Consider the following 24580-nt stretch of genomic DNA (forward strand, 5'->3'; position numbering starts at 1 on the left):
CACTTCTTCTCTAGATAGCAGTTCTGAAATCTACTTCATCAGACGTCGTTCCTCGTTGGGAGGCCCAGCACCAATAGATTGTCCCCTGATCTGCTCAAGGTCCTTCCGAAGCTGTGCTAGGGTCTTTCGAACCGACCCAAACGTGGTGCAATCCCAACCAGACAGAGAACGACTGAGTTCACCAAGGTGGCCTGCAAGCTGTCCAAGCGACACATGAGCACCCGGATCCTGCCAGGCCAATTCCACCGCTTGCATGTACGTGGGATCCCGGCGCCACATATTCTCGTACATGAAACGTCGTCTCCCCCGTCTCCTCCTCGGTCGACCCTTGGTGCACTCAAGAACAAGGCAGCAATGGTCTGACTCGGTTGTTTGCACATGCCAAACCTTGACGTCTTTAAATAAATCAAGGAAAGCCAAAGACACCAGACCTCTGTCCAGTCGTACCTTGATGTTATCACTCCCATGCTTTCTATTATCCCAAGTGTAAGGTAGGCCAATAAATCCCAGATCCAAGAAGCCACAGGTTTGCACCGCATCGCGAAAGCCTTCCATCTGTCGTTCCGGTCTGGTTTGGCCACCAAATTGTTCCTGTGCCTCAAGTACTTCATTGAAATCCCCTGCACAAAGCCATGGGATAGCACTTTGAGTATTAAGGTATTTTAGACATTCCCAACTTCTATACCTCAATTCCCGTCTGGATTCTCCATAGAAACCAGTGAACCTCCATTGAGCAGTTTGTGTTCCCGGGTCAAAAACTTCGACGTCAATATGGAGCTTGTCGTAGCTCTGGAGCTTCACATCAACATCATGTGACCAGAGGAGTGCCAAACCACCACCTCTGCCAAAACTCCCGACCCCTAGGCCATTAGGAAAGCCAAGTGATTGCTTAAGACCATCCACTCAATCAAAGAAAAGACGCGTTACTGACAAAAAGACCAATCAGGGGCGGTGTAGCTGTATCAAGCTACGGAGTTCTTGAACTGTCTCGGATCGCCCTAGACCCCGGCAGTTCATACATAAGATTTTCATGGCGCCCGACGGGGCTGCCACTTGCAGCCGCCGCCGATTTTGCAGTCTGAGTGTTACCTCTCTTTTGTTTCTTCAAAGTCTCAATCATGTTGCCTCTGCTGCTGTCACCACTCACCACTCGTGTTCAATTGGCTGACCCGAGAAGTGACCAGACCAGCCGATACGATAGCACTAGAAACCGTTGCCGAGATATTCAAATCTGGGGTTTGGGTTACAGGATTCGTCACCTTCTTCGACTTCCTCTTCCTTGGGGGTGGCCTGCTGCCCTCCTGCATGACTAGCTGCCTACTTGCCCGTCACAGGCTTCTCTTTTGTTCCGGGTGCGTCCTCAGTCCGCTGCTTGAGCGGAGATTGAACCTCCTGATCTTCAGTGTCTCCCACATATTCCGATGAATGATGCAAACCATCGCCACCCATTGAGGAACGGGCGTCTCCAGAGCGGCTGAAGCGCGTTCTCGGTGGCTTTGATGCCGAGGAGGAGCCACTACCGAAGGATTCGGCTGCAGCTCCTTCAAAGGACGCCCAACGCTTCTTTCTATCCTCCGGTGCCCTAATCTGAACATCATAGGGTAATTTCCCCTGATCATCTCTATGCACCTGATGAAGACATTCCAACTCCGAGTGCCCGATCACACCACACGCAAAGCAGTAGTACGGAAGTTTTTCGTACTGAACTTGAAACCATCGCTGCTCCTCAATGGCAACATGAGCCCGGGCAGGAAAGCCCCGCTAGCCTTGCCATCCGTATCCACATCCATCTTTACCACTCGTCCAAGCAAACCCTTGGCACGAGAGCCTCTCGTCTGGTTCATCCATCCCAGCGGTAAATCCAAGATGCGTACCCACATCTCCAGCCGATCAAAAATAATTTCCGACGCAACCAGCTTCTCATCATAATTCTGTAGAATGATTGCATAACGTCCCACCATCCATATGGCGTCCCAGCCAAGGCACGTTCCATGTCTGGCCGGCAGCTAAACTCCGCCACAAACATGTTGTCTCCTTTCCCTCCGATCACCCGGAACTTGAGACCAGCAGGATTGCCCTAGGCCGGCTTCATCGCGGAGCGGATGGTATTCACGTGGATGGGCGTCGGTGAGAGCACCTTCCCCACCACCGTCCATTCCCAACTCGGTAGATTCTCCTCATCCTCCCCATCACTGAAATCCACCACGGCTTCTTCTTCCTCCGTTAGATTCAGCCGCCGCAGGAGATCAGTCACGTTAGGGTTAGGGCTAACACCCGCGTCCCCCGCGCTGCCATTCCTTTCCGACGCCATGTGATCAGACTAGTAAGCAAAACAATGGTGAACTGCGCTACAGAACGGCGCAGACACAAACGTTGTCCCAACCTAGGAAACCTAAGCGGCGCTAGTCCCTACGGAAATTTGTGGGCAACGGCGCCTGAGGCCCTATTCGACTTACCCCATATTCGGCTTGTTCGGCTTATTTTTTCAGCCGAAACAGTGTTTTTCTCTCACAACAATTCAGCCAGAACAGTGTTTTCAGCCAGTTTCAGCCAAGTTTCAGACCAGCGAACGGCTAACTGGCGGTATGCGGTGTCCGCCGCCGACTGAGGGTCGGCAGGCGTGGCGTGGGCGCCGAGACCTGGTGGTCATCGGCGTTGCTGATCCAGATCACCAGAGAAGATGACCTAGATCAAGGTCGGGGGCTGAGTCGCCTTCACGATCGCCTTCCATTTCCGGGCGTCATTCTAATCCACCGCTCGACCTGTCACTTGTGAATGGTCTGTCCGCGGCCGCGGGCGGGACGTACGTGCGCGCGTCCTCACTCCATCTCCACATCCTGCGCGGTCGGTCGCTGCGACTGCGAGCCACGTGAAACGCGGCCAGAGCGCCCGTGTGTCGGCGCGAGCTGGTTTTTCAGGCTCATAATACGAATGGCGCTGGACGCCCTCGTCCTCTGGGGCGATGATTGCCGATCAGTCTCACTCCATCCGTCTGTTGATAATACCTAGCCTCTGGATTTTAATTTGCCCCTTTTTGCTACACATACACAGCGCGATGGATCCCGACGTGACGCGCGGCCAAACTATATGCCATCATGCCCGACCTTCGCGCACGCAGATGCAGGAGTGTGTAGTTGATAGTCGGTGCTGGGTCGCTCTCCGCGCTCTCAAATCCTGCTGTTTCTTCCCTTTCAACGAGTCGTTTGTACGTAGGGGCCTTAGAAAACGGCCGGCCGGCACACGTACCTGCTGCTTCTATCTCGTGCTCGAAACTGCCGTCTCGTCCGTAAGGGGACATGGCCATGTTACGCACAGCTCAATGGAACGCACAAAATAATAAAGGGGAGACGATCAATTGTACACATGAGTGGAAATTTACTCTGTATATACGGTACATACTTAAAATTGTGAGATTTTGTGTGCGCGCATAATAATAAATTAAACATGGTAATATAGAAAACCTATGACACATGTATAGCTAGCTATAGATAGAGTAGAGCTTATATTAACTTATTCTGCACAGGTTCGGAAATTAAAGGGGAAATATATATAAGGACATCATTTGCTACACCAAGATTTAATTGCTCGATACCGACTACGCGTAATCGCGAGCGACGTTGATCCTCATCGTACTAGCTAGTAGTACGAACGAACACGCCGCGCCCGTCGTCGTCACAACTCACACGTCGACAGTGCAGTCGGCCGGGTGCGTGAACTTGAGCGAGACGGTGGTGTTGACGCCGGCGGGGACCCCAACCCCCGACGCCGCACTGGACGTGAACGCGCTGCCGGCGAAGGCGCTGCCGCTGGTGGCGAGCAGCGCGGGGCAGGTGACGAAGAGGTGGTAGCCGCCGGAGACCCAGCTGCCGACCTTCCACTTTACGCGGCCCTCCACCTTGACGTGGAGCAGCACGTAGCCCGCCGCGATGTCCTGCTTCATGGCGTCCGCCACGTACTGCGCCACGGGGACGGCGTCGCCCGACATCACGGGTGACCACACCGACACGTCCTTGTGGCCCTGGTAGATCGACGGCATCGACACCGGGACCGTCACGGGCTCGTCGCGGTACGTCGTGAACGCGTCCAGCGTCTTGTAGTACACGCCCACACGGTCGTTCGGGTTCCGCGACGCGATCGTCACCTGCGTGTGGGTCGTGCCGGCAGGTACCACCGTGCGTTAGTTCGTCCGCCTCCGTCACGAAATCGGCCGGGGGTGGCCAAATGCATGCATCAGACTAGCTAGCTAACACGTCGTGCGTACCTGGAGGTCGAGGGAGAGCTCCGGGTCGCTGAGGTCGATGGACCGGAGCTGCACGTCCTGGAGGTAGAAGGACGGCTTGGAGGGGTGCAGCGCCAGGTAGATGACGAGCACGATGAAGCCGACCACGGCGAAGAGCGTGAGGATGCAGGCGGCGATGGAGCCGCAGCAGCGGCGGAGGATCCAGTCGCGGTGGTGCTTCTCCTTGCTCATGTCGGCGAGACCGACGACCTGCTGCCCTGCCGCGGTGCTGGACTGGACTGGACTGGGACTGGGAGCTCAGCTGGGCTGCCTTGCTGCTGGCTAAGCTTAGGACTGTGCGCGCATGTGGGCAGTGGGAAGCTAAAGTGTGGCGCGAGTGGGGGTGGCCTTTTATTTACTCCAGCCGGTAGACTAATAAACTAGAAGAGGTATATGGTGAGGTGCGTGTTTTAAAAAGGGGCTTTTGTTTTTGGCTTACAGGGCAGGGGATGGACGAAAGCTACAGCTCAACCATCGAAGATTCCTCTGCTTCTTCCCGGGGCCCCTTTGAGCATGGAGGTTGCCTATAGCCTAGTGCATCTGCCCTGAGATCCGTGCTGGGCCAGTGGCTACTGGTTAGTCCGGGTACTCTGATGCTGCTTGAGCTTCACTCCACGCCGGTTGGTCAACTGGGGACGTTCTTGCATATGCGCATCGAGGTTACAGGTCGACTCTCGGCCGTATATTCCTGTGCCATTGACCAATGTTGCCGAAATACTCCTGCTTCACATAATTCACACATGCAAACGCATACATATAAGACTAGATTTTTGTACGGCTGTCCGATCCCCATTTCACGCGATGAACAACTCCAATGTGTGGTAGTCCAGACTGGCTACATCAAGCCTGCATGGAGATACCTTAGCTATGTCCTCACCCCCTTTGGATTTCTCCCATCTCCAGCGCCGGAGGGCCTAGAGCTGCGCGGCGCACAGCGATCCCGAGCGAGGGACGGACGCCGGAGCCCGGAGGGGCGTCGGTGCACGCGCCCCCTCGTGCCGTCGCGTCGTGAGCACGCAAGCTTGCTTGCGTCGTCGACGGTTGCTACGTCGTGTCATGCGGTGGTGCCACGCGCGCCGCTCGGCTGATGAGCCGCATCGATCAGGTGCGCAACCAAACAAGGGAGGCGCATGAATCATGGTGCCCTCCGTTCCTTATCCCCCCCACTCCCACCGACTGCCATGTGCCCTACGGCAGCGCACCAGCACGCATGTATGCCTAATCACTCGATTTGCCTCCACTGAGCTATCGCTAGCTCTAATCAGAATCCAGTAAAGGAATGGGAAATCACACTGGCCACGGCTGTGGTGAACAAAATAGTAAATCAAGGGAGGTTGAATCACTGCATGCTGTTGGTGGATAACGTTGTGCATGGCACGTAAACTCGTACGTACAGTGCTCTTCTTTATGAATTCTTTTACCAGAAGCTTGGGATCAAAAGCATCAGATCAGACGCGGCCTTTTGGATCGTTTCATTTCCGTCCATTCCTAGGTAGTGTCTCCGTGAGTCAGCATGACTTGACAAAGGCCGTCTCTTTTGCCATACAAAAAAAAGAGGATCGATCTGTTGGGTAAATCAGCGCCGGAAAACCCCACAGTAAACTACACTGACTTAGCCAGGAAGACAAAATGATCCGGGGTGAGTTGAAACCACACCGCACCACTATTTCCGCGGAATTTTATCTGATTTGTCGACTAGTGATGATTGATTTCAGGAACACCAGCTCGCAGGCACAAAATAATTTAGAACAAAATGATTAAATAAATACATACAACACGGCTGGAGCAGGATGCATCATCATATATACATGCCACCTACCCTGTACTGCATCCAGCACCATAGAAAGAAGATACATTAGATTCAGGACCATTAGAAGCTTGTAAGTACAGAGCAAAGTAGCCAGACGATTCCTGCCACTCTTCTGCGGGCGGGCTGTGTGTGATGGGGTATGTCACCTACCGTCCCATCTCTTCTGTTCTGTTTGGTGAGCAGAGCTAGCATAGCAAATAGCGTTAGCCGGCCAGGAATCTCCCTCTGTTCCCTCAAAAAATAATCTCCCTCTGGCTGATGGAGTGTGGCATGCATTTTGCGGTTGGTAGCGGAAAGCGCAGGGAATTATTTGCGCCATTTTACGGTTGGTGGCGCAAAGGCCTAGAGAATTATTTTGATGGACCTTTGCTCGCTTCATTATCTTGCGCGGGGAGGGTGAGGTTGGGAATCTGTCTACTGAACATTCGGTTGATTTTGGGCTCCCTAGCAATCGGTTGTTTCGAAGCCCCAAAACAACCGGAAAAACAAAAAAAAAAAAGAAAAACGGTTGTTCCAAACCAATGAAACAACCGATTTATAAAACCACAGGATCAACATCCAACAACTTCTGTGCTTTGCTGTTGTAGGCCCAAAAATTGAGAAAGAAAAGATCCAAACAACAAAAAGGCAATTGGCCCAAAAATGAAACTCAGAAAACAACGGAAACAGAAGCCCATATAAAAGCCATCAACTTATTCACCAAGGAAAAAGAGAATAAAAAAAACAGATCTGAATCGAACAAAAAAAATGAGACGGGTGATAACTTACCTACGTGCCGAACAAGCATAGAAAGAGAGGGGAAAAAGGAAGATCGAGATCTACAGATGGATGAAGGAGCAGATCTGGAACTACAGAGCAACAAAGGATCAACATCTACGGTCAGGTGCATCCTACTCCTTGCACATCACCCACGGCACAGCACTTCCCAATCCGATTGCCATACTGATTCTCCATCACTGCAGTGAAAAATATCATTTATGATGTAAATTAATTTGTGTCCCTAGTAGTCAATAGCATGCAGTAGTAAGTTAATTTGCATTTCCCAAAGTGATCGGCGTGCAGTAGTAAAAACGTTAGTAGCATGTATTTCTTCTCTAGTAGAGTGGCCAGCTTGCGCACAAAGGGAAATCATGACTACTCAAAACAATACTCACCATGATTTCCTACATTGTTATTTCCCCTTCCAGCACTAAAAATCTCTCTGTGTCAGCTGCTCAGTTAACATACAAATTTCTAATCTCTATGCTTGGCAAATATTCATGGTTTTATTAGTCAATCTGTCTACCAGGGAAAATTAAGTTTTCAGACAAATTAGATTAAGTCCTGAAAGAAATATGCTTGCCATGTAGATTATAATTGGTCTACTGGACACACTACGAAATTTATCAAATATACTCGGTATTCATTTGCAGTATACTCTCTTTCATTGTCCAAAATGCATCTAACAAAACTAGATGTAACAAACTCTCTTCTTAATGCAATGTCATGCAGTTCTCTTGCATGTTCAAGAAAAAAAAAAGTTGTCTAAAATGCAGGATCTGGAGGCCAAAATATTTAAATCTTTCAGATCTATGAATTTAACACAAAATAAAAAAAACAGTATACACAGGAGTACAGGGCAATCATGCCATATTCAAGATCTAATCAGAAATGATCCATTTTATAATCACACATGAGGTTCATAAAAAAGGTATATAACAAATCATTCAAGCATCCAGCAGTTCAGCTGAAGTAAGAGCCTGCATTTTTCTAGCTCTACACTAGAACCACAAACAGTCAGCCTACTTAGATTTACAAAAATGCATGAAAAAAAAAATCAGCACATATCTAGGCAATGCTGCCTAAAACAAGGCATCAGAGCATTTAGCCCACCGAGCCCTGGGTGTGGAATCAGTAACCATGCATAAGGTGTTTCTGGTAGCGAGTCAGAAAACTAAACAAACTATCCAACAGTTTCATACGAGGGGATTCCCAGAAAAAAAAAACATGTTCCACAGAGTGGGGGAAAGTTTGGTGCAATATGCAATTACATCTAGCATCTAATAGTTGTGAATGTGTGTGCCCTTTAGGAGACTACAGGTTCAAGAACTGAAGGCCCCGTTGGCTTCGCTGAAAAAGCCGAAACACTATTCCGGTTGATTTGTTGTGAGAGAAAAATATTGTTCCGGTTGAAAAAACAAGCTGAAAAGTACGGATTATAAGACAAACGAACAGGGCCAGGAACTAAATGAAAAATAAATGAAAATGGTCATCCAAATAAATTATGAATACTGCATGTTTTAGTCCTCACCTGATTAAGCATCCACTTGAAGCCAATAGCAGCAGTGCAATCAGCAGGTGCACAAATGCATATTCCATTCAGTGCCAGTATATACATTGCAGCCCTTTTCTGAGGTAAGATCTGTTATTTTGTAACCTTCTGCTACAAAGTAACAAACCTGACAGCAAAATAACACAAATATGAATACTCAGGTGGGTTGAAGCATCCATTTGGCTACAACCCTAATAAACAGTGTGTAAAACAGGACAAAAAAATTCTATACTGACTAACTTATTACTACATTTTGCATGTACGATGGAGTGGGGGATACATGTAAGGACAAGTTTACAGCGACATCACTGCAAGAAAACCAACTGCAGGTAACTTCTGAAACATAAAAATTTGCAAAAAAGAAAAAACAATACTTCATACTATAACTTAAATACTGTATGAAATTCATATATCCAAGACAAAATTTGAAAAAACAGGTACAATTGCCATACCTTGCAAGCAATCCAATTGCAGCAACAACTTCAAGGCCTCTGATGAACCAATGGCAGGACGAGTTCGGGCTGATGTACAACTTCCAGGTATGAAAAAATAAATAATAAAAAAAGACATAAGATAACAGCAAGTTTTGTAAACCTTGATCATGTACTGTTTACAGATTGATGAAGGGACATCAACACAAACAACAAATACAAAAGGAAATACTTCTACTGCTAGGGGAAGTTCAAACAATGAAAGAACAGAAATGGGACAATGCAGTGCAAACCTGTTTCAATGGCATAGCAGCAGCCAGGTGCGTGGAAAAAAATGTTGATTCATTCTTTACAAAACCTGAAAACACAAAACTATAAAACCTGATACAAAAAAAATCACAGGAGAGCTTGACAGGGCTGCTAATGGAGCAAATCAGAAACTCCCAAGAAGAAATGTACTTGGTAAAACATATTTACACTTCCAAAAAAATTTATTAACTTGCATGTGCTAGGCACCTGAGAAAAATCAGTGTATTCTTTTTCTAATAACATTTGAACATGTTTTCAGTTATCTCAAGAAATGCAGGGGTCGTATACAAGTATGCTGCTTGGTACACAGCTTTTTCAGGTAAAAAAACAAAAACAAATTATATAGATGCAAAACGTTGAATAATACTACTCAAAAGACAATGTACTTATTTCTATTTAACAAAAAATGCTATTGTTATTTAATACACAGGAAAATCTACAAGGACAGACACAAATTTCAGACTGTTGCACAGGGGATGACTATGTCTTATCTAGAAAGCAAACAGGGAAACAGGTAAAAAGAATGCCATAAAAAAAAGTTGACTAAGCACAACAAACCATCACAAAAACTTGCCTTTATTCCTAACAATATATTTTTGCAGATGGCTCTCGGCAACATGAACAACAGCCCTGAGAGAAACAAAGATTTCAATAACTCAACTACAGAATTTGAGGTAAGACTCTAAAACACATGAAGTCGTATTATATATATGTATTAACAATTTCAATATGATACAAAAAAATATGAATAAGTACTTATTACATTAATAATTTTCAGGACTACCAACTCAGGGACTGGGATGAAGAATACTTATCAGAGCCTGAAGAAGAACAATGGCAGAATGGCATCTTCAGAAACATGGAAATTCAAGAGATATGAGAACGAACAAGTGCCGTAAAAGATTCAACAATGACAACATCAGAACAGAGCGTGCCAGCTGAAGAAATAGACAGAGCAGATAGAAATGGAAGCCAAGAACTCACTGAACAAGAGATTGATGATTTTATCAGTAGAGAACAGATGGCAGCTTCTGAAGGAAACAACGCAGATATCAATAGCTTGTATACACCACAGTTAGGGATGGAATTTAAAACCAAAGATGATGCTCAACACTTTTTCAACTTCTATGCATACCTTGCTGGTTTTGAAACAGCCGTAGTGCATGTCTTCAGAACTGCAAGCAAGAAAAGGAATAATGAAGTCACCAAAGTCACAATCAAGTGTAACAAGTATGGAAAACAAGAACCAAAGACAGTAGATCAGCAGGAGGTAGCAGTGGACAAGGATATTGGAAAAAAGAAGGGACCAAAAAGACAAACAAATGTAGTAGTGAAAACAGACTGCAAGTGTGTTATGGTTGTCAAAGAAGAAAATGGAGTTTGGAGGATTATTAGACTTGATTTGGATCACAACCATGAGCTGCAACCAGCGCACAGAGATCAGCAGTTTAGTGGACACAAGTATATGACGGATATGGAGAAGGCACTCATAAGGACCTTGAATGAAAACAATATTCCAACAAGAAAGATGATTTCTATACTGTCCTATCTCAGAGGAGTCACAACACTTCCGGTGAAGAAGAAGGATGTTAGCAACTTCAGAACAAAAATAAACAGAAAGGTCAGATGATCAGATATGACTAAGGTCTTGGACAACATCAAATCAGGAAAGCTAATGATCCTAGCTTCTTCTACAAGTTTGAATTAGATGAGGAGAACAAAGTAAAAAATATTTTTTGGAGAGATGGATCTTCGCTGAAATATTACGCAGAATATAGAGACTGTGTCAACTTTGACACAACATACATGACAAACAAATATAGGTTGCCATTTGTACCCTTTGTGAGTATCACTGGACATGCACAATCATGTATCTTTGGATGTGCTTTCCTACATGATGAAACTACAGAAACTTTCAAATGGGTGTTTGAAACATTCCTAGAATCAATGGGAGGCAAACACCCTAGAATCATAACAGACCAGGATAAAGCAATGAAAGCAGCTATTCAGGAGGTGTTCACAGATACAAGGCATAGAAACTGCTTGTTTCACATCAAAACAAAATGCTACTAGAAGAATATCAAAATATTTGTAGCAAAAGATGGCCTCTATGAAGAATTTGAAGACACGGTGAACAACAGTTTGACAGAAGAGGAATTTGAGTACTTGTGGGGGAAGATGATTGAGGAAAGACAGCTACAGAACAATAAGTACTTCACGAGGATGTGGGAGACAAGGGAAAGATTCATCCCAGTTTATTACAAAATGATTTCTTCCCTTGCATCCAAACCACATCAAGGAGTGAGGCTGTGAATGCAAGATTCAAGGAGAATGTGGGGCCAACCTACAGTGTTATCAGCTTCTTGGTAGAGTACCAACGCATAATAGATACAATAGATAGAGCAGAGAATCTAGAGGACCACTACAGCGCCCAGAAAAGGCCGAAGGAACTATTGTTTGGCTACACATTTGAGATACAAGCACAAGAGTTGTACAACAGGAACATATACAAAAAGTTCCAGGTACAGCTCAAAGCTACATCAACAATGACTTACAAGGAAATTCAAGAAGGCAAAGTGTTTGAAGTGTGGCAAAGAAGTAACCAGGTTCAGAAGCTACAAAGGATAAGAAAATACATAGTGTTTAGTGACCTCAGCAAAGGGGGAGAAGAATTCAATTGCATCTGCACCAAAATTAACAAAGACGGGGCATCCTCTACTCACACATCCTGAAAATGATGATAGAAAAGGAAGTCAGCAGGATACCAAATAAATACATAATAGATAGATGGAGAAAAAGGGATGTGAGATTGGTCAAGCGAAAAATAGAAGAGAACACAGTGGCAACAAGTTCATTGCTCAGGTTCAATGTACTGTCAAGGAAATCTACAATTTTGAATTCAAAAGCAGCTAAAAAAGAAGAAGCAACAGAATACCTTATGGCAGAAATGGACAGGATTGACTTGCACCTGGAAAAGTTGCTGGCACCTCAAAGAACTGATAAGCTCAGAATGAACTAAGTTCACATGAACAGGGAGTCAGGGACAGACAATAGAACCAACAAATGCAGCACTGAATAGTTCAGAAAGTAATATTGAAGATCCAGAAACAACAACAAAAAGGGGCAGGCCGCATTGCCGAAAAGAATAAAGCCATTAATAGAAGAAGTTAAACAGAAAATGAAGCAAAAAGAAAGCAAGAAGAAAAAGAAAGCAACATCAAATGAAAGCACAGGTAAAAAACATATAAAAACAACTTTTCTTTGTTCAGTTTAGTAGCTATTAAATTTTTTTCATACACAATCAGATAAAAAACAGCATTGATCAAAAACATTTTTTAAACTTGCAGGCTCACCAGTCAAGCCAAAGTCCAAGAGGATGAAGGAAGCTACAAAGAAGAACACTGATGCAGCATAAAACAACTCAAGAGGGCGAAAAGCAAGAAGTAGGGAGAAAGCCTTGATTGTGAAAAGGAGGATTGGATAGCAAAAGTAATAGTTGAAGCAAAAAAAGGAAAATGGTGTATCTATTTAGATATTTGTACTTAAAAAAAGGGCGTACCCAGTACACAGAGCTCCCGCTCTGTGCAGGATTTAGACATTTGTACTTGGTTAAAAAAAATATATGTAAAGGTGTTTGGTTAAATTATGGAGATATTGAACTTACTGTATGGAAAAGCTTTTTTAGAAACATCAATGATGCACTTGTGGGTTATATGCAATGTAGAGAACTATACAGTGCTAAAAAAATATATCATTCATATTCAATATAGTAAGGTACCAAGCATTCAAACACAAAAACCTACTGATTACAGGAAAAAACATATATGATAATAAAACTTCATAGCACAATGTGCAATCATGCACGTCACTGCACACTCATCTCCTAGAAAAAAGGGACAGGGAAAACATCTATACGTAGTACACCAAGAAAAAAGGGACAGGGAAATACACCAAGAAAAAAGAGCTTCCATCATGTTGAGGCTACAGCTCATGCATATCTACATAGCTATATTTCTGCATCAATTTTCTAACTATGACCATTTTGAGGTTCTCTCTATTCACATACCCCGAGGATCAATGCCCTGTAGTATAGAAAGTTAAAAAGAAATGTATCAAATAAAAATGGAAAAATGAACATAAGACCAAATGAGAAAAAGGATGTCAAGCTAACCTGCTCAAATAAATTCTGTACTAGTGTTTTGTCAACAACATTCTTCTTGCTGAAAAAAGTGCATTCCCAACCTTGACTCTTAGACTAGGGATGTCAGACTGATCAAAAACATGCCTAAGGTCGATACTGTTATCCCATAACTCCATGAACTTAATACCAAATATGCCACAATCAGGTCTGATAGAAAAACACAAATATCAATCGGTGCAGCTTAATAAGAAGACAGAAAAAATTGAATAGATTAAACTTACATGTTGTTATGTTTAGGGACAGGAGGGTACACAACTGAAAAAACATCCAGGTCTAACTTTACTTCAGCGTGTTCATACCAACACTCTTTGAAAGCCGGAATCTGCACAAAAAAAAAACAAAAAAAAAACAGATGTTGCTCTACATTGCAAATGCAACCTGAAATATATAGGCTAGAATTATATGGAGCTGCAAGATACTTACTGTCACACCCAATTTTAAGGATAAAATATGATGCAAAATCTTATGTGCGCCCAGAGATCAGATCACACACATAAGCCGATAAATTATGAATAGTATCATCACAAGTGTTTATTACATCACAAATAAGACAGAGTTTTCACATAAATATAGCAGAAGTATAAGAAAAGATCTCTCGCAGAAGCTCCATATCACAGGAACGTCAACTGGTTGATCACAAGACTAGTAATCCTCAGGAAAATTGTCGTTACCATAGCCATCTGTTACCCATCTAGGATTTTTATCCAAATAATAAAAATAAACAAGCGTAAGTACATGTCGTACTCAACAAGTGTAACATGGGGTCCATGAGGCTCAAAAGGCTTGACACAGGTTTAACAACATTTAGTTTTTAGTTGTCACAATTTTAGCTTAAGAGTAGCAACAAGTTGTTTTAATTCCCAATGCAAAACACATGATCAATGTAAACATGATTAATGAATAGCATAAACAGATAATTCTTAATATTCATCTATTCCATAAGGGTTCCAAGGTCGCTCGTGATCGTGAGCACGACTGATATACCAGTTTTACACTCTGCAGAGGTTGTACACTTTCACTGTGAGTCGTGATACCCATATGCCCGGGTTTGCAACTCCCAAAACACTTTCAAGGTGAACAGGCAGGGGTCACTATGAAGCCTTTCAAAGGTTCGTCTAATAAGTTAGGGCCACTAGGTTTCTGTGGCCTACGAATGTAGGGCTCCTCTTCCAACAGACACAATGACGTGCAGCCTATATACTGACAGACAAAGGCTGCACTATATCCAACCCGGAACACACCCCTCTTGCGCTATAAAGGTAACCTCTAACAAGCTAGAAAAGGTTCTCCTACTGAGCTAAAGCCAGAGCCATGTAGCTCTCATAGTTGTACTGTAAGTCCTATGAAAGCATCTAGGCCCCTAGTTGGATTTCGGTGATTAATGTCAATACAATATTACTATGACTAATGTGTGTTTTACAGAGGCAATTAAGTTAGGTCATGATAATGGAGATCGATTGGGCAATCGAGTTGGTCATGCCCCTACAATGAAAATCATTTCAGTTTTCAAAGGATAGACGACAAGGTTAAGGATGACTAGTTCTAAGTGTCGATTGGAGTTGGAGTGACACTTAGAGTAGTTTAGGACTTTGTTTTTCCTTTGGCCGTACTATTAAGGGGGGTATGAATGGGTAGCTTAACCTAGTTGAGTCTAGTGAGTTAGGTGTGGTGCACACTTATTAAAACTAGCTCTAGGTAGCTCCTATGAATGCCTAAAATCTTTTGGAGCAAACTTCATTCACATATGTTCGAGAGTTGAAAGTGAATGGAGGGTCAAATGCTGACCGGATGCTGGCTCCGGTGTGACCAGACGCTGGCCGCAGGGTCTGGTCAGTACCTTTGATCAGCAGACTGCGTTTGGTGCGATCGGACGCTGGAGAGGTCAAGTGACCGGACACTGAGAGGCAGCGTCTGGTCGACTCCAGTAAGGTTCCAGAGAAGGGAATCTGTGACCGGACGCGTCCGGTCAGTACTGACCAGACCCTGAGGGTTCAGCATCCGGTCGAGTCCAGTAAGCATCTAGTGAGGGTTTCATGCGACCGGACGCGTCCGGTCAGTGGTGACTGGACCCTGCCAGCGTCTGGTCAACACATTTCCACTAGTTCGTGGGTTGAACTGACCAGAGCGTCCGGTCAACATGACCGGAGCGTCCGGTCACCCCGTAGAAGCTCATAATGGTTCGTTTTTCAGGCTGCCTTATAAATAGAAGCTCCACTCGTGTGTGAAGCTACTTTTGCTCATTCCAACAGCTGAGAAACATGTTTATGAGTGCCAAGAAGAGCAAGGTCCTAGTGAGGTGATTGAGATTTGAGAATCCAAGTGAGTAGCCTCATTAGTGATCAAGAGTAGCAAAGTGTGCATCCATCTTCTCATTAGGCTTCGCGTGGTCAAGTGAGAGTTCGTGCTTGTTACTCTTGGTGATCGCCATCACCTAGACGGCTTGGTGGTGGTTGAGAGCTTGGCGATCACCCGACAGAGCTTGTGGGTGACCCAACTCAAGTTGTGAGCGGCTTTGGGTGATTCGCCACGACGGAGTGTCGAAGAATCAACCCGTAGAGAGCACTTGATCCTTGCACGGATCAAGGGGGAGCTACACCCTTGCACGGGTGCTCCAACGAGGACTAGTGGGGAGTGGCGACTCTCCGATACCTCGGCAAAACATTGCCACGTTCTTCTCTCTCTTTACTTTGAGCATTTACTTTGAGTATTTACTTTGAGCAATTCAATACTTGTCTTTACATTCTTAGAATTGCTATGCTAGAGTAAGTTTGGAACATAGGTTGCAAGTCCTTTGTACGTTAGTTTGATAGAAATACTTTTCTAGGCACAAGGGGTTAATTGGGCTATCCGTAGGATTTGATTATTACAAAAAAATTTAGAATTAGCCCAATTCACCCCCCCCCCCTCTTGGACATCTTGATCCTTTCAATTGGTATCAGAGCCTCATGCTCATGTTTTAAGCTTAATCGCTTTGAGCAAGATGTCTCACGTGGATGGACCTCCTCCTATCTTTGAGGGAGATGACTTTCCATATTAGAAAATCCGCATGGAGACGTACTTAGAAGCTCTAGACGTTGGTATTCTTAGAGCCGCCTCTCAAGGCTTCCCAAAACCTCGGGATGCTACTAACCTATAAGGCGATGAGGTTAACTATGAAAAATGGAATGCAAAGGCTCGAAATACCATCTTTAGAAGCCTTTGCAAAGATATGTTTAACCGTGTAAAGAACCACAAAGACGCCCATGCACTATGGTCAGACATTTGTGCGCTCCATGAGGGAACTAAAAGTGAGCGTGAGGAACGCTATCATCTTGTGATTAAAAAGCTAAATTCTTTTGAGATGCTTCCCAAAGAAAGTGCTAATGAGATGTATTCTCGTTTAAATATTCTTGTAGAGGAAGTCAATGGGCTTGGACTTACTCAAATATCGCCATCCGACGTTGTGAGAAAGATCTTGAGTGTCCTCCCCATTGACAAATATGGGCACATTGTGACCATGCTACATCAAGGTGATCTTTCTGCCGCTACACCGACATAAATCTTGGGAAAGATCAATGCTCATGAGATGTACATGCACATCATACCACAAGATGGCTCATCCTCTACAAAGAAGAAAGAGAAGGACTTAGCATTCAAAGCTAGCCAAGATAAGGGCAAAGCAAGACTTGAGTATAAGAGCTCAAGTGATGAAGATGATGAAGAAAGTCTTGCTCTCATGGTGAAGAAGACCGTCAAGATGCTAAAATGGCTAAACAAGAGTGGCATCAAGTTTGACGGCAAGAAGAAGAAATTCTTCACTAGCTCAAGAAGAAAGCCAATCTCCAAGATGGATTGCTACAATTGTGGCGAACTTGGTCATCTAGCTCATCAATGCACAAAGCCCAAGAAAGACAAGTTCAAGAACAAGGGCAAGAAAGATGACTTAAGCAATGAAGATGAAGATGAGAAGAAAAAGAACAAGCCATACAAGAAGAGAGATGGCAAAAAGAGGGACTTCTACAAGAAGAAGAAGAGTGGCAAGGCCTATATTGTCGGTGATTGGCTCACGGACATTGATTCATCAAGTGGATCATCCGATGATGATAGTGACAATAAGAAGGTGGCCGCCATTGCTATTGATCTTGCATCTTCGCCGCCACCATCGCCATCATCCTCTACACACCTATGCCTTATGGCCAAGGGTGAACGCAAGGTAACTAAGAGTGATGATAGTAGTGATGATGAGCAAGCTAGTGATGATGATAGCGATAGCGATGATGATTCACCTACATATGATGATCTTGTCAAAATACTAAGAAAATACACCAAGATCATTAGAAAGAGTAGAGCTACAAATGAAAAACTTGATGCTAAAAATAATTCACTCTTAGCTAAGTGTGATACATTGGAAAAGGCTAATGATGAGCTCAAAGAAACAAATGATTCTATATCATCCAAACTCAAGGAGCTCAAATCTTCTAAGAAAGAGCTTAAAGATAAACATGATAAACTTGAGTGGGTGCACAATGAGCTTATCACTAGTCACAACAAGCTAAAAGATGAATATACAACTCTAAAGATCAATTATGATACTCTTGTTATTGCTCAAGAATTCTTACCAAATGAGCCACATGATGCTACTAACCATGTTGTTAAGATTGATATAGCTACCTCATATGATGATTTAATTGATGAGAGCATTGAGCATGGATCTAGTAGCAAAGGCAAGCAAGTGGTTGAGTGCAATGACTATGATGAGTATGTCAAGCTCAAGAGTGATAATGAGAAGCTAATGAAAGATCTTGAAGAGATGAAGAGCAACAACATCATTGTGCTAGAAACTCTTGATCATGACAAAGAGTTGATCCTTGAGAATGAGAAGCTCAAGGAAGAGAACAAGAAGCTCAAGGAAGAGAAGAACAATGAGGTTCTCAAGGAAGAGAACAAGAAGCTCAAGATGGAGAAAGAACATCTCAAGATTGGGTTGAGCAAGTTTGCTAGAGGCAAGCATCTCCAAAGTGAGCTACTCATGAACACCGTCATGAAGATAGATAGAAGTGGCATTGGATATGTGGCAAGTATAGAGAAGAAGAAGGCTCAAGTTCAACAACAACAATCAAAGCCAAAGCCAAAGCTAAAGAGATGCTTTGAGTGTGGACAAGAAGGCCACTTTGCTCATGAGTGTCAAACTCCACCGCCACAACCCTTGCCCAAGCATGCTAGACCCTTTGCTTTCAATGCTCACTATATGCTTAGAAAAGATTCTAGTGGAAAGATAAAAGTCATGTTCTTAGGACCCCCAACAAGAGTAGGCCTAAGAAGATTTGGGTGGCTAAGTCACTTGTTGAGAAGGTGAAGGACCCTCAACAAGTGCGGATTCCTAAAGCTTGAATCTCTTGTGTGTAGGTGAACTACAAGACCGGTGGAAGTCATTGGGTTATTGATAGTGGTTGCACTCAACATATGACCGGGGATCCTCGTATGTTCACCTCACTAGATGAAGAGGTAGATGGACAAGAGAAAATAACATTTGGAGATAATTCAAAGGGCAAGGTTAAAGGATTGGGCAAAGTGGCAATATCAAATAATCATTCTATCTCCAATGTGCTCTATGTTGCTTCATTGAGCTTCAACTTGCTATTCGTTGGGCAATTGTGTGATCTTGGCTTCCAATGCTTGTTCATCGAGAAGGAGGTTGTTGTATCCAAGGTAGATGACAATCAAGTGATATTCAATGGATTTAGATACAACAACTTATATCTAGTTGGCTTCACCTCCGAAGATGCAAATTTAAAGACTTGCCTATTCACCAAAACAACACTTGGGTGGCTATGGCATAGAAGACTTGCTCATGTTGGGATGAGCTCACTCAAGAAGCTTATGAAGAATGATTTGGTAAGAGGGTTGAAGGATGTGAAGTTTGAGAAGGACAAGCTTTGTAGTGCATGTCAAGCCAGCAAGCAAGTTGCAAACACTCATCCAACCAAAGCTTTCATGTCAACCACAAGAGTGATAGAACTCCTACACATGGATTTATTTGGACAAATAACATACAAGAGTTTGGGAGGAAATCTCTATTGTCTTGTGATTGTGGATGACTATTCAAGGTATACATGGGTGTTTTTCCTTCATGACAAATCCAAAGTTGCATCTTGCTTCAAAAAGTTTGCCAAGAGAGCTCAAAATGAATTTAAAGTGAAGCTCAAGAAGATTAGAAGTGACAATGGCAAAGAATTTGACAACATAAACATTGAAGCCTATTGTGATGAAGTTAGAATCAAATATGAAGTCTCCGTAACTTATACTCCTCAACAAAATAGTGTAGTTGAGAGGAAGAACCGGACTTTGATCACTCTTGCAAGGACAATGCTAGATGAATACAACACCCCCGAAGCTCTATGGGCGGAAGCAATCAACACCACATGTTATGCATTTGGGATTTCCTCATTGAGAAGGGCTTCACCATTGGGAAGGTCAACACCACACTATTCACCAAGAAGCTTGATGGGCATATCTTCATTTGTCAAGTATATGTTGATGATATCATCTTTGGATCATCAAATAAAGACTCATGCAAAGAATTTGGTGAATTGATGTCGAAGGAGTTCGAGATGTCAATGATTGGTGAGCTTACATTCTTTCTTGGTTGTCAAGTCAAGCAAATGAAAGAAGGCATCTTCATCTCTCAAGAGAAATACACAAAAGATCTTCTCAAGAGATTCAAGATGGATGAATGTAAGCCAATCAAGACACCAATGCCTACCAATGGACATCTCGACCTAGATGAGGGAGGTAACCGAATTGATCAAACTCTCTACTGTTCAATGGTTGATAGTTTGTTATATTTGACCACATCTAGGCCCGCCATCATGTTTAGTGTGTGTATGTGTGCTAGATTTCAAGCTAGTCCTAAGGAAACATATTTAATTGCTGTAAAAAGAATCCTTAGGTATCTTAAGCACACACCAAGCATTGGCCTTTGGTATCCCAAAGGAGCTTTATTTGAATTAATTGGCTATTCCGATTCGGATTACGCCGGATGTAAAGTTGATAGAAAAAGCACATCCGTAGGGTACCATTTGCTTGCTAGATCACTTGTGTCTTGGTCCTCCAAGAAACAAAATAGTGTGGCTTTATCCACCACCGAAGCAGAATACATTGCCACGGGTGCTTGTTGTGCACAAATATTATACATGAAACAAACTTTGCTAGACTATGGTGTAGCTCTAGAAAATGTACCTCTTTTGTGCGACAATGAAAGTGTGGTAAAACTTGCAAATAATCCGGTTCAACACTCTCGCACCAAGCACATAGATATCCGCCATCACTTTCTAAGAGATCATGTTGCTAAAAATGATATATCACTAGAAGGTGTAAGAACCAAAGATCAATTAGCGGATATCTTCACTAAACCGCTAGATGAGGCTACATTTTGTAGATTGCGGAATGAGCTCAATGTACTTGATTTTAGCAACTTCACTAAAAATTGAGCTTGTGTTGTCCCTTGCATTCATTGTAATATACAACATGTTTAATTTTTCACAATGCATATAGGGCTTGTCTAACATGGTTAAGATAACCGCCGAAAAGCATGTGAAGAAGCTTAACCTTGGATCAAACTTGACAAGCAACTAGATTTACTTACAAGTATTGCATATGCATAAATGTTGTTTTTGTCGTTTTGTTCCATTTGCCCTCTTGTTGCCTATTTTCTTAAAAAGAATTATAGCCTAAGGCAAAATATTTTGAAAAATATGAGGGTTTGAGAGAGGTCACTCACATCAGTTCCAATTGGTGTTTATTTGGATCTTATTCAAGTTGGGACTTGATTGGGAACAGACAGCGCGAAGGAACTTTGAAGATTTGCTGCAAAAGGTGCACCGGACGCTGCACCGGACGCTGTTGTCCAGCGTCCGGTCAGTTCACAGGAGGTGAACTGCTGCTGAAGGAGTGATCGGACGCTGCGTTTGTGTGTCTGGTTAGGAAGGGATCCAGCGTCCGGTCGTTTGGAGAAGGAACATGCTGTACTGACCGGACCCTGCCTGCGTCCGGTCATGGACCACCGGACGTGTCCGGTCCCGATTCTAGAGGAATTGGACCTCTCTGGAATCGAGTAGACGCTGGGTGGTAGCGTCCGGTCGCTACCACCAGAGCGTCGGGTCAGTGGTTTTCGCGTGACTTCGGGACTCTTTCTCTGTTTCCTTATCTGTTGCGTTTGGGGGACCTATTTATTCAATCGACCGTACCCCTCTTGGCCTATTCCGCCTCCAGCCCATCCCGTGCCCTAACCGCCGACGCCGCTGTAGCTCACCACGCCGCCATAGCCGAGCCCACAGCCGAGCACCTTGCGCCAGCCATGCACGCCACCGCGCCTCCCCTGCCTGCGCTCGCCCCTGCCTTGCTTGCCACCGCGCCACCGCTGAGGAGTCTGCTGCCGAGCCTCACCGCGCGCCCAAGCCACCGCGCGCCTCTCGCAAGTCAGCGACGCTAGAGTCAAGCCCGTGGGTTCGGCGCCTCTAGTCATCCTGCTACTCAAGCAAGCGCCGTTCAAGCCCTAACCCTACCTCCTCGATTGGTAAGGCCTTTTCTGTCGATTCATCAGATTACCCATCATTTGCGCAGCAACCCTAACTTTGTTGTTGTCACTGATCCACGGCCAATTCTTCGTAGAGCTTCGAAAACCCTAACCCTAGTCGGTTCTGAGGTTCCCCGCGTGACGTTTTTTCTTTTCTCCAGATCACTGATCGTTAGGTAGCTTGCCCATCATCTCAATTTCGTACCTACATTGCTTGCTTCCTAGGTTTTCGCATCTATTAGATATATTGTATTTATTCATATATCCATCTATTCTATCGTGCAGAGAGTCGGTGCTATTGAGGTTCTTGTGGCAGTTGGCAGTCAACTCGGAGCCAAGCTCGCGAGTAAGGATCGAGGCCAAGCCTCGGGAGTGTCAGTTTGACAGTTGATCTTCATTAGCGACAGTTCATCCTCTTGTCAGATCAGATGGCTCGCACCAAGAACGTTGGTGGTGGTTCGGGTGATGATGATCGGAGGCCCCCGCCTCGCCAGCCTGCAGGACTAAAAGGAAGGCAACAAAGCAAGTGACATCCAAGAAGCGCAAGTACCCCAACGTAGAGACAGCGAGAGCAGCTGCAGTAGCTGAGGCCGTAGAGCGTGCCGAGAGAGGCGGTGCCCACAGTGGAGTCGTCATAGCAGATCAGCTGGCACCAGATGCGCAGGGCAGACTGAGGGAGATTGAGCGACTTCATGGTAGACCACCTAGGACTATCATGATGGCAGGTCGTCGTCTAGCTTTTGAGGAGCCTCAGCATCAGGGGGAGTCCCAGCAGGAGGCACAGCAGCAGCCCCCACCAGCAGAGCCTCAGCTAGCTCAGGACACTCAGGAGAGCCAGCAGGCCAAGGAGACTGAGCTGGCACCCCAACTTCGCTGCTCTGGTCATACCAGTGCTACAGTCCAGCGAGGCCAGCTACACAGCGCAGGGGTTCACATCCCTCACCCAGACCACAGGGTCCGCCTCCAGTGGTACACCTCGACTTGAGGGCCGCCATAGCCAGACAGGTTCACCAGCTGAGGTTTGTTGAGTTCGACGTGTGGTTCCCTCTGAGGAGGGATGAGAGAGCAGCAAAGGGGTTCTACACACCGCTCCAGGAGGACTTCTACAACGCATATCTGAACAGTGGGGCAGTGTTTAGATCTCAGAGAGTCTACAGTTTAGAGTCTATTGTGGCAGCAGCCAGAGAGCACATCCGCCCTTACTTGTCATATTTGCTGGGGCTCGCAGATCTGATTGGCCAGACAGGAGTATATGTACCATCTTGGGTCCAGCAGTTTTATGCTTCACTCTACGTTGATCCGCATCATAACTTCATTCACTTTGCATTCAACGGCAGAGATTATAGGGTGATGAGCTTCAGGGCCCAGGAGATACTGAGGCTACAGGATCAACCTATCAAGCTGCATGAGGTATGCTATGGACAGCAGGAGCCTCCCAGGTGTCCTCATGGAGGGTTGGTGCCTCCTATAGATCTGGTGCGACATTGCTTCAAGGAGCCCTTTGGTGAGGGGTCGAGCAGGAACCCCAGTGACCTAACACCTACAACTCGTGTGCTAGAGGCCATTATCAGGAGGACACTACTTCCCAGGTTGGGATACAGAGAGGGTTTGACTTGCCTATAGCTCTGGCTCCTGAATGCCCTGATGCAGCAGACCGTGTTTGACATTTGGGACCTCTTTCTATCAGAGATGGAGGATACTATTGCTGAGGGCTTCAAGGGTCACAGACAGCTTCCTTATGCACATTGGGTCACATTCTTGATGCTCAAGTCTGTGTAGGTCAGGACCCTTGAGATGGTTGCAGAGTACAAGGTTACCACCATAGAGTTTCCCGCATATAACATGGCATAGAGGATCAGGCACAATACTTTACAGGCACCCACTCAGCCCAGTCGTCGTCCAGATATTCCAGAGTCAGCAGCTCAGCAGGACGAGATCATTAGAGGCATAGCCGCTATAGAGGAGGAGCAGCTCGAGGCCCAATAGGGGATGACCGAGTCCAGTGATAGCTCGGATGATGACTATCTGCCGATTCCTCAGATGCCTCCACGCAGACATGATGCAGAGGCCAGCAGTTCTAGCTCAGCTCCACCAGCACCACAGACGGACCCCGCATTGATTGCCATACTTGAGCGGATGCAGCAGGATCAGGCTCGATAGGCACAGGAGACTGCGGCCAACTTCGCACAGTTCTAGGCTCGTCAGGACGAGTTTTAGAGACAGCAGAATCTCCTTCAGCAACAGCAGCAGCAGATGCATCAGCAGTAGTTACTCATGCAGTAGCAGCTTATGGGATTTATGTAGCATGTAGTGACAGCACTTGGGGCCCCACAACCACAACCTTCGCCCTAGCTTGCTCAGTCTGTCACCACTTCGACGACTCCAGCTATACAGCCCAGTGAGCTTTAGAGTTAGGGACAGCCTCCAGCTCCATTTGCTTCACCCATAGTTCAGGTGTCCTAGTGGTTGTCCTCACCAGTGGTAGCCCCACAGTTCATGCCTTTTCAGACGGGCTTCACACCAGAGCAGTCATCCTCGCTATTCGTGCCTGACATGTCAGTCTCCAGGAGTCTTGGAGCATCCTTCAGCGAGTTGACCGGCATGCCTACTCTGCCACACATGCACATCGACGGTCCCTCTACAGCAGCTCTAGCTATTATGACTACTCAGAGGCTCCCCTCGTCT

The 24580-nt window shown here is 45.2% G+C and overlaps 2 protein-coding genes and 1 pseudogene across 2 annotated transcripts; 2 read left to right on the plus strand and 1 right to left on the minus strand.

The window, feature by feature from the left end:
• Nucleotides 1–3479: 3479 nt before the first annotated feature.
• LOC136496900 (NDR1/HIN1-like protein 1) lies at nucleotides 3480–4659 on the minus strand. The gene is made up of 2 exons (XM_066492677.1): nucleotides 4262–4659; nucleotides 3480–4141 (listed from the first exon to the last, which is right to left on the minus strand). The coding sequence occupies exons 1-2, from the start codon at nucleotides 4469–4471 to the stop codon at nucleotides 3680–3682; spliced, it is 672 nt and encodes a 223-aa protein (XP_066348774.1). The 5' UTR covers nucleotides 4472–4659; the 3' UTR covers nucleotides 3480–3679.
• Nucleotides 4660–5741: 1082 nt separating this feature from the next.
• On the plus strand, nucleotides 5742–11489 carry LOC136496899 (uncharacterized). The gene is made up of 8 exons (XM_066492676.1): nucleotides 5742–8729; nucleotides 8838–8939; nucleotides 9017–9151; nucleotides 9234–9293; nucleotides 9400–9459; nucleotides 9571–9654; nucleotides 9743–9814; nucleotides 9919–11489. Exons 1-8 carry the CDS (start codon nucleotides 8658–8660, stop codon nucleotides 10018–10020), a joined length of 687 nt encoding a protein of 228 aa, XP_066348773.1. The 5' UTR covers nucleotides 5742–8657; the 3' UTR covers nucleotides 10021–11489.
• Nucleotides 10051–12783, plus strand: LOC136495775 (protein FAR1-RELATED SEQUENCE 1-like; annotated as a pseudogene).
• The last annotated feature ends 11797 nt before the right edge of the window (nucleotides 12784–24580 follow it).

Source organism: Miscanthus floridulus, chromosome 12, assembly GCF_019320115.1.
Source record: "Miscanthus floridulus cultivar M001 chromosome 12, ASM1932011v1, whole genome shotgun sequence".
Taxonomy (NCBI): domain Eukaryota; kingdom Viridiplantae; phylum Streptophyta; class Magnoliopsida; order Poales; family Poaceae; genus Miscanthus; species Miscanthus floridulus.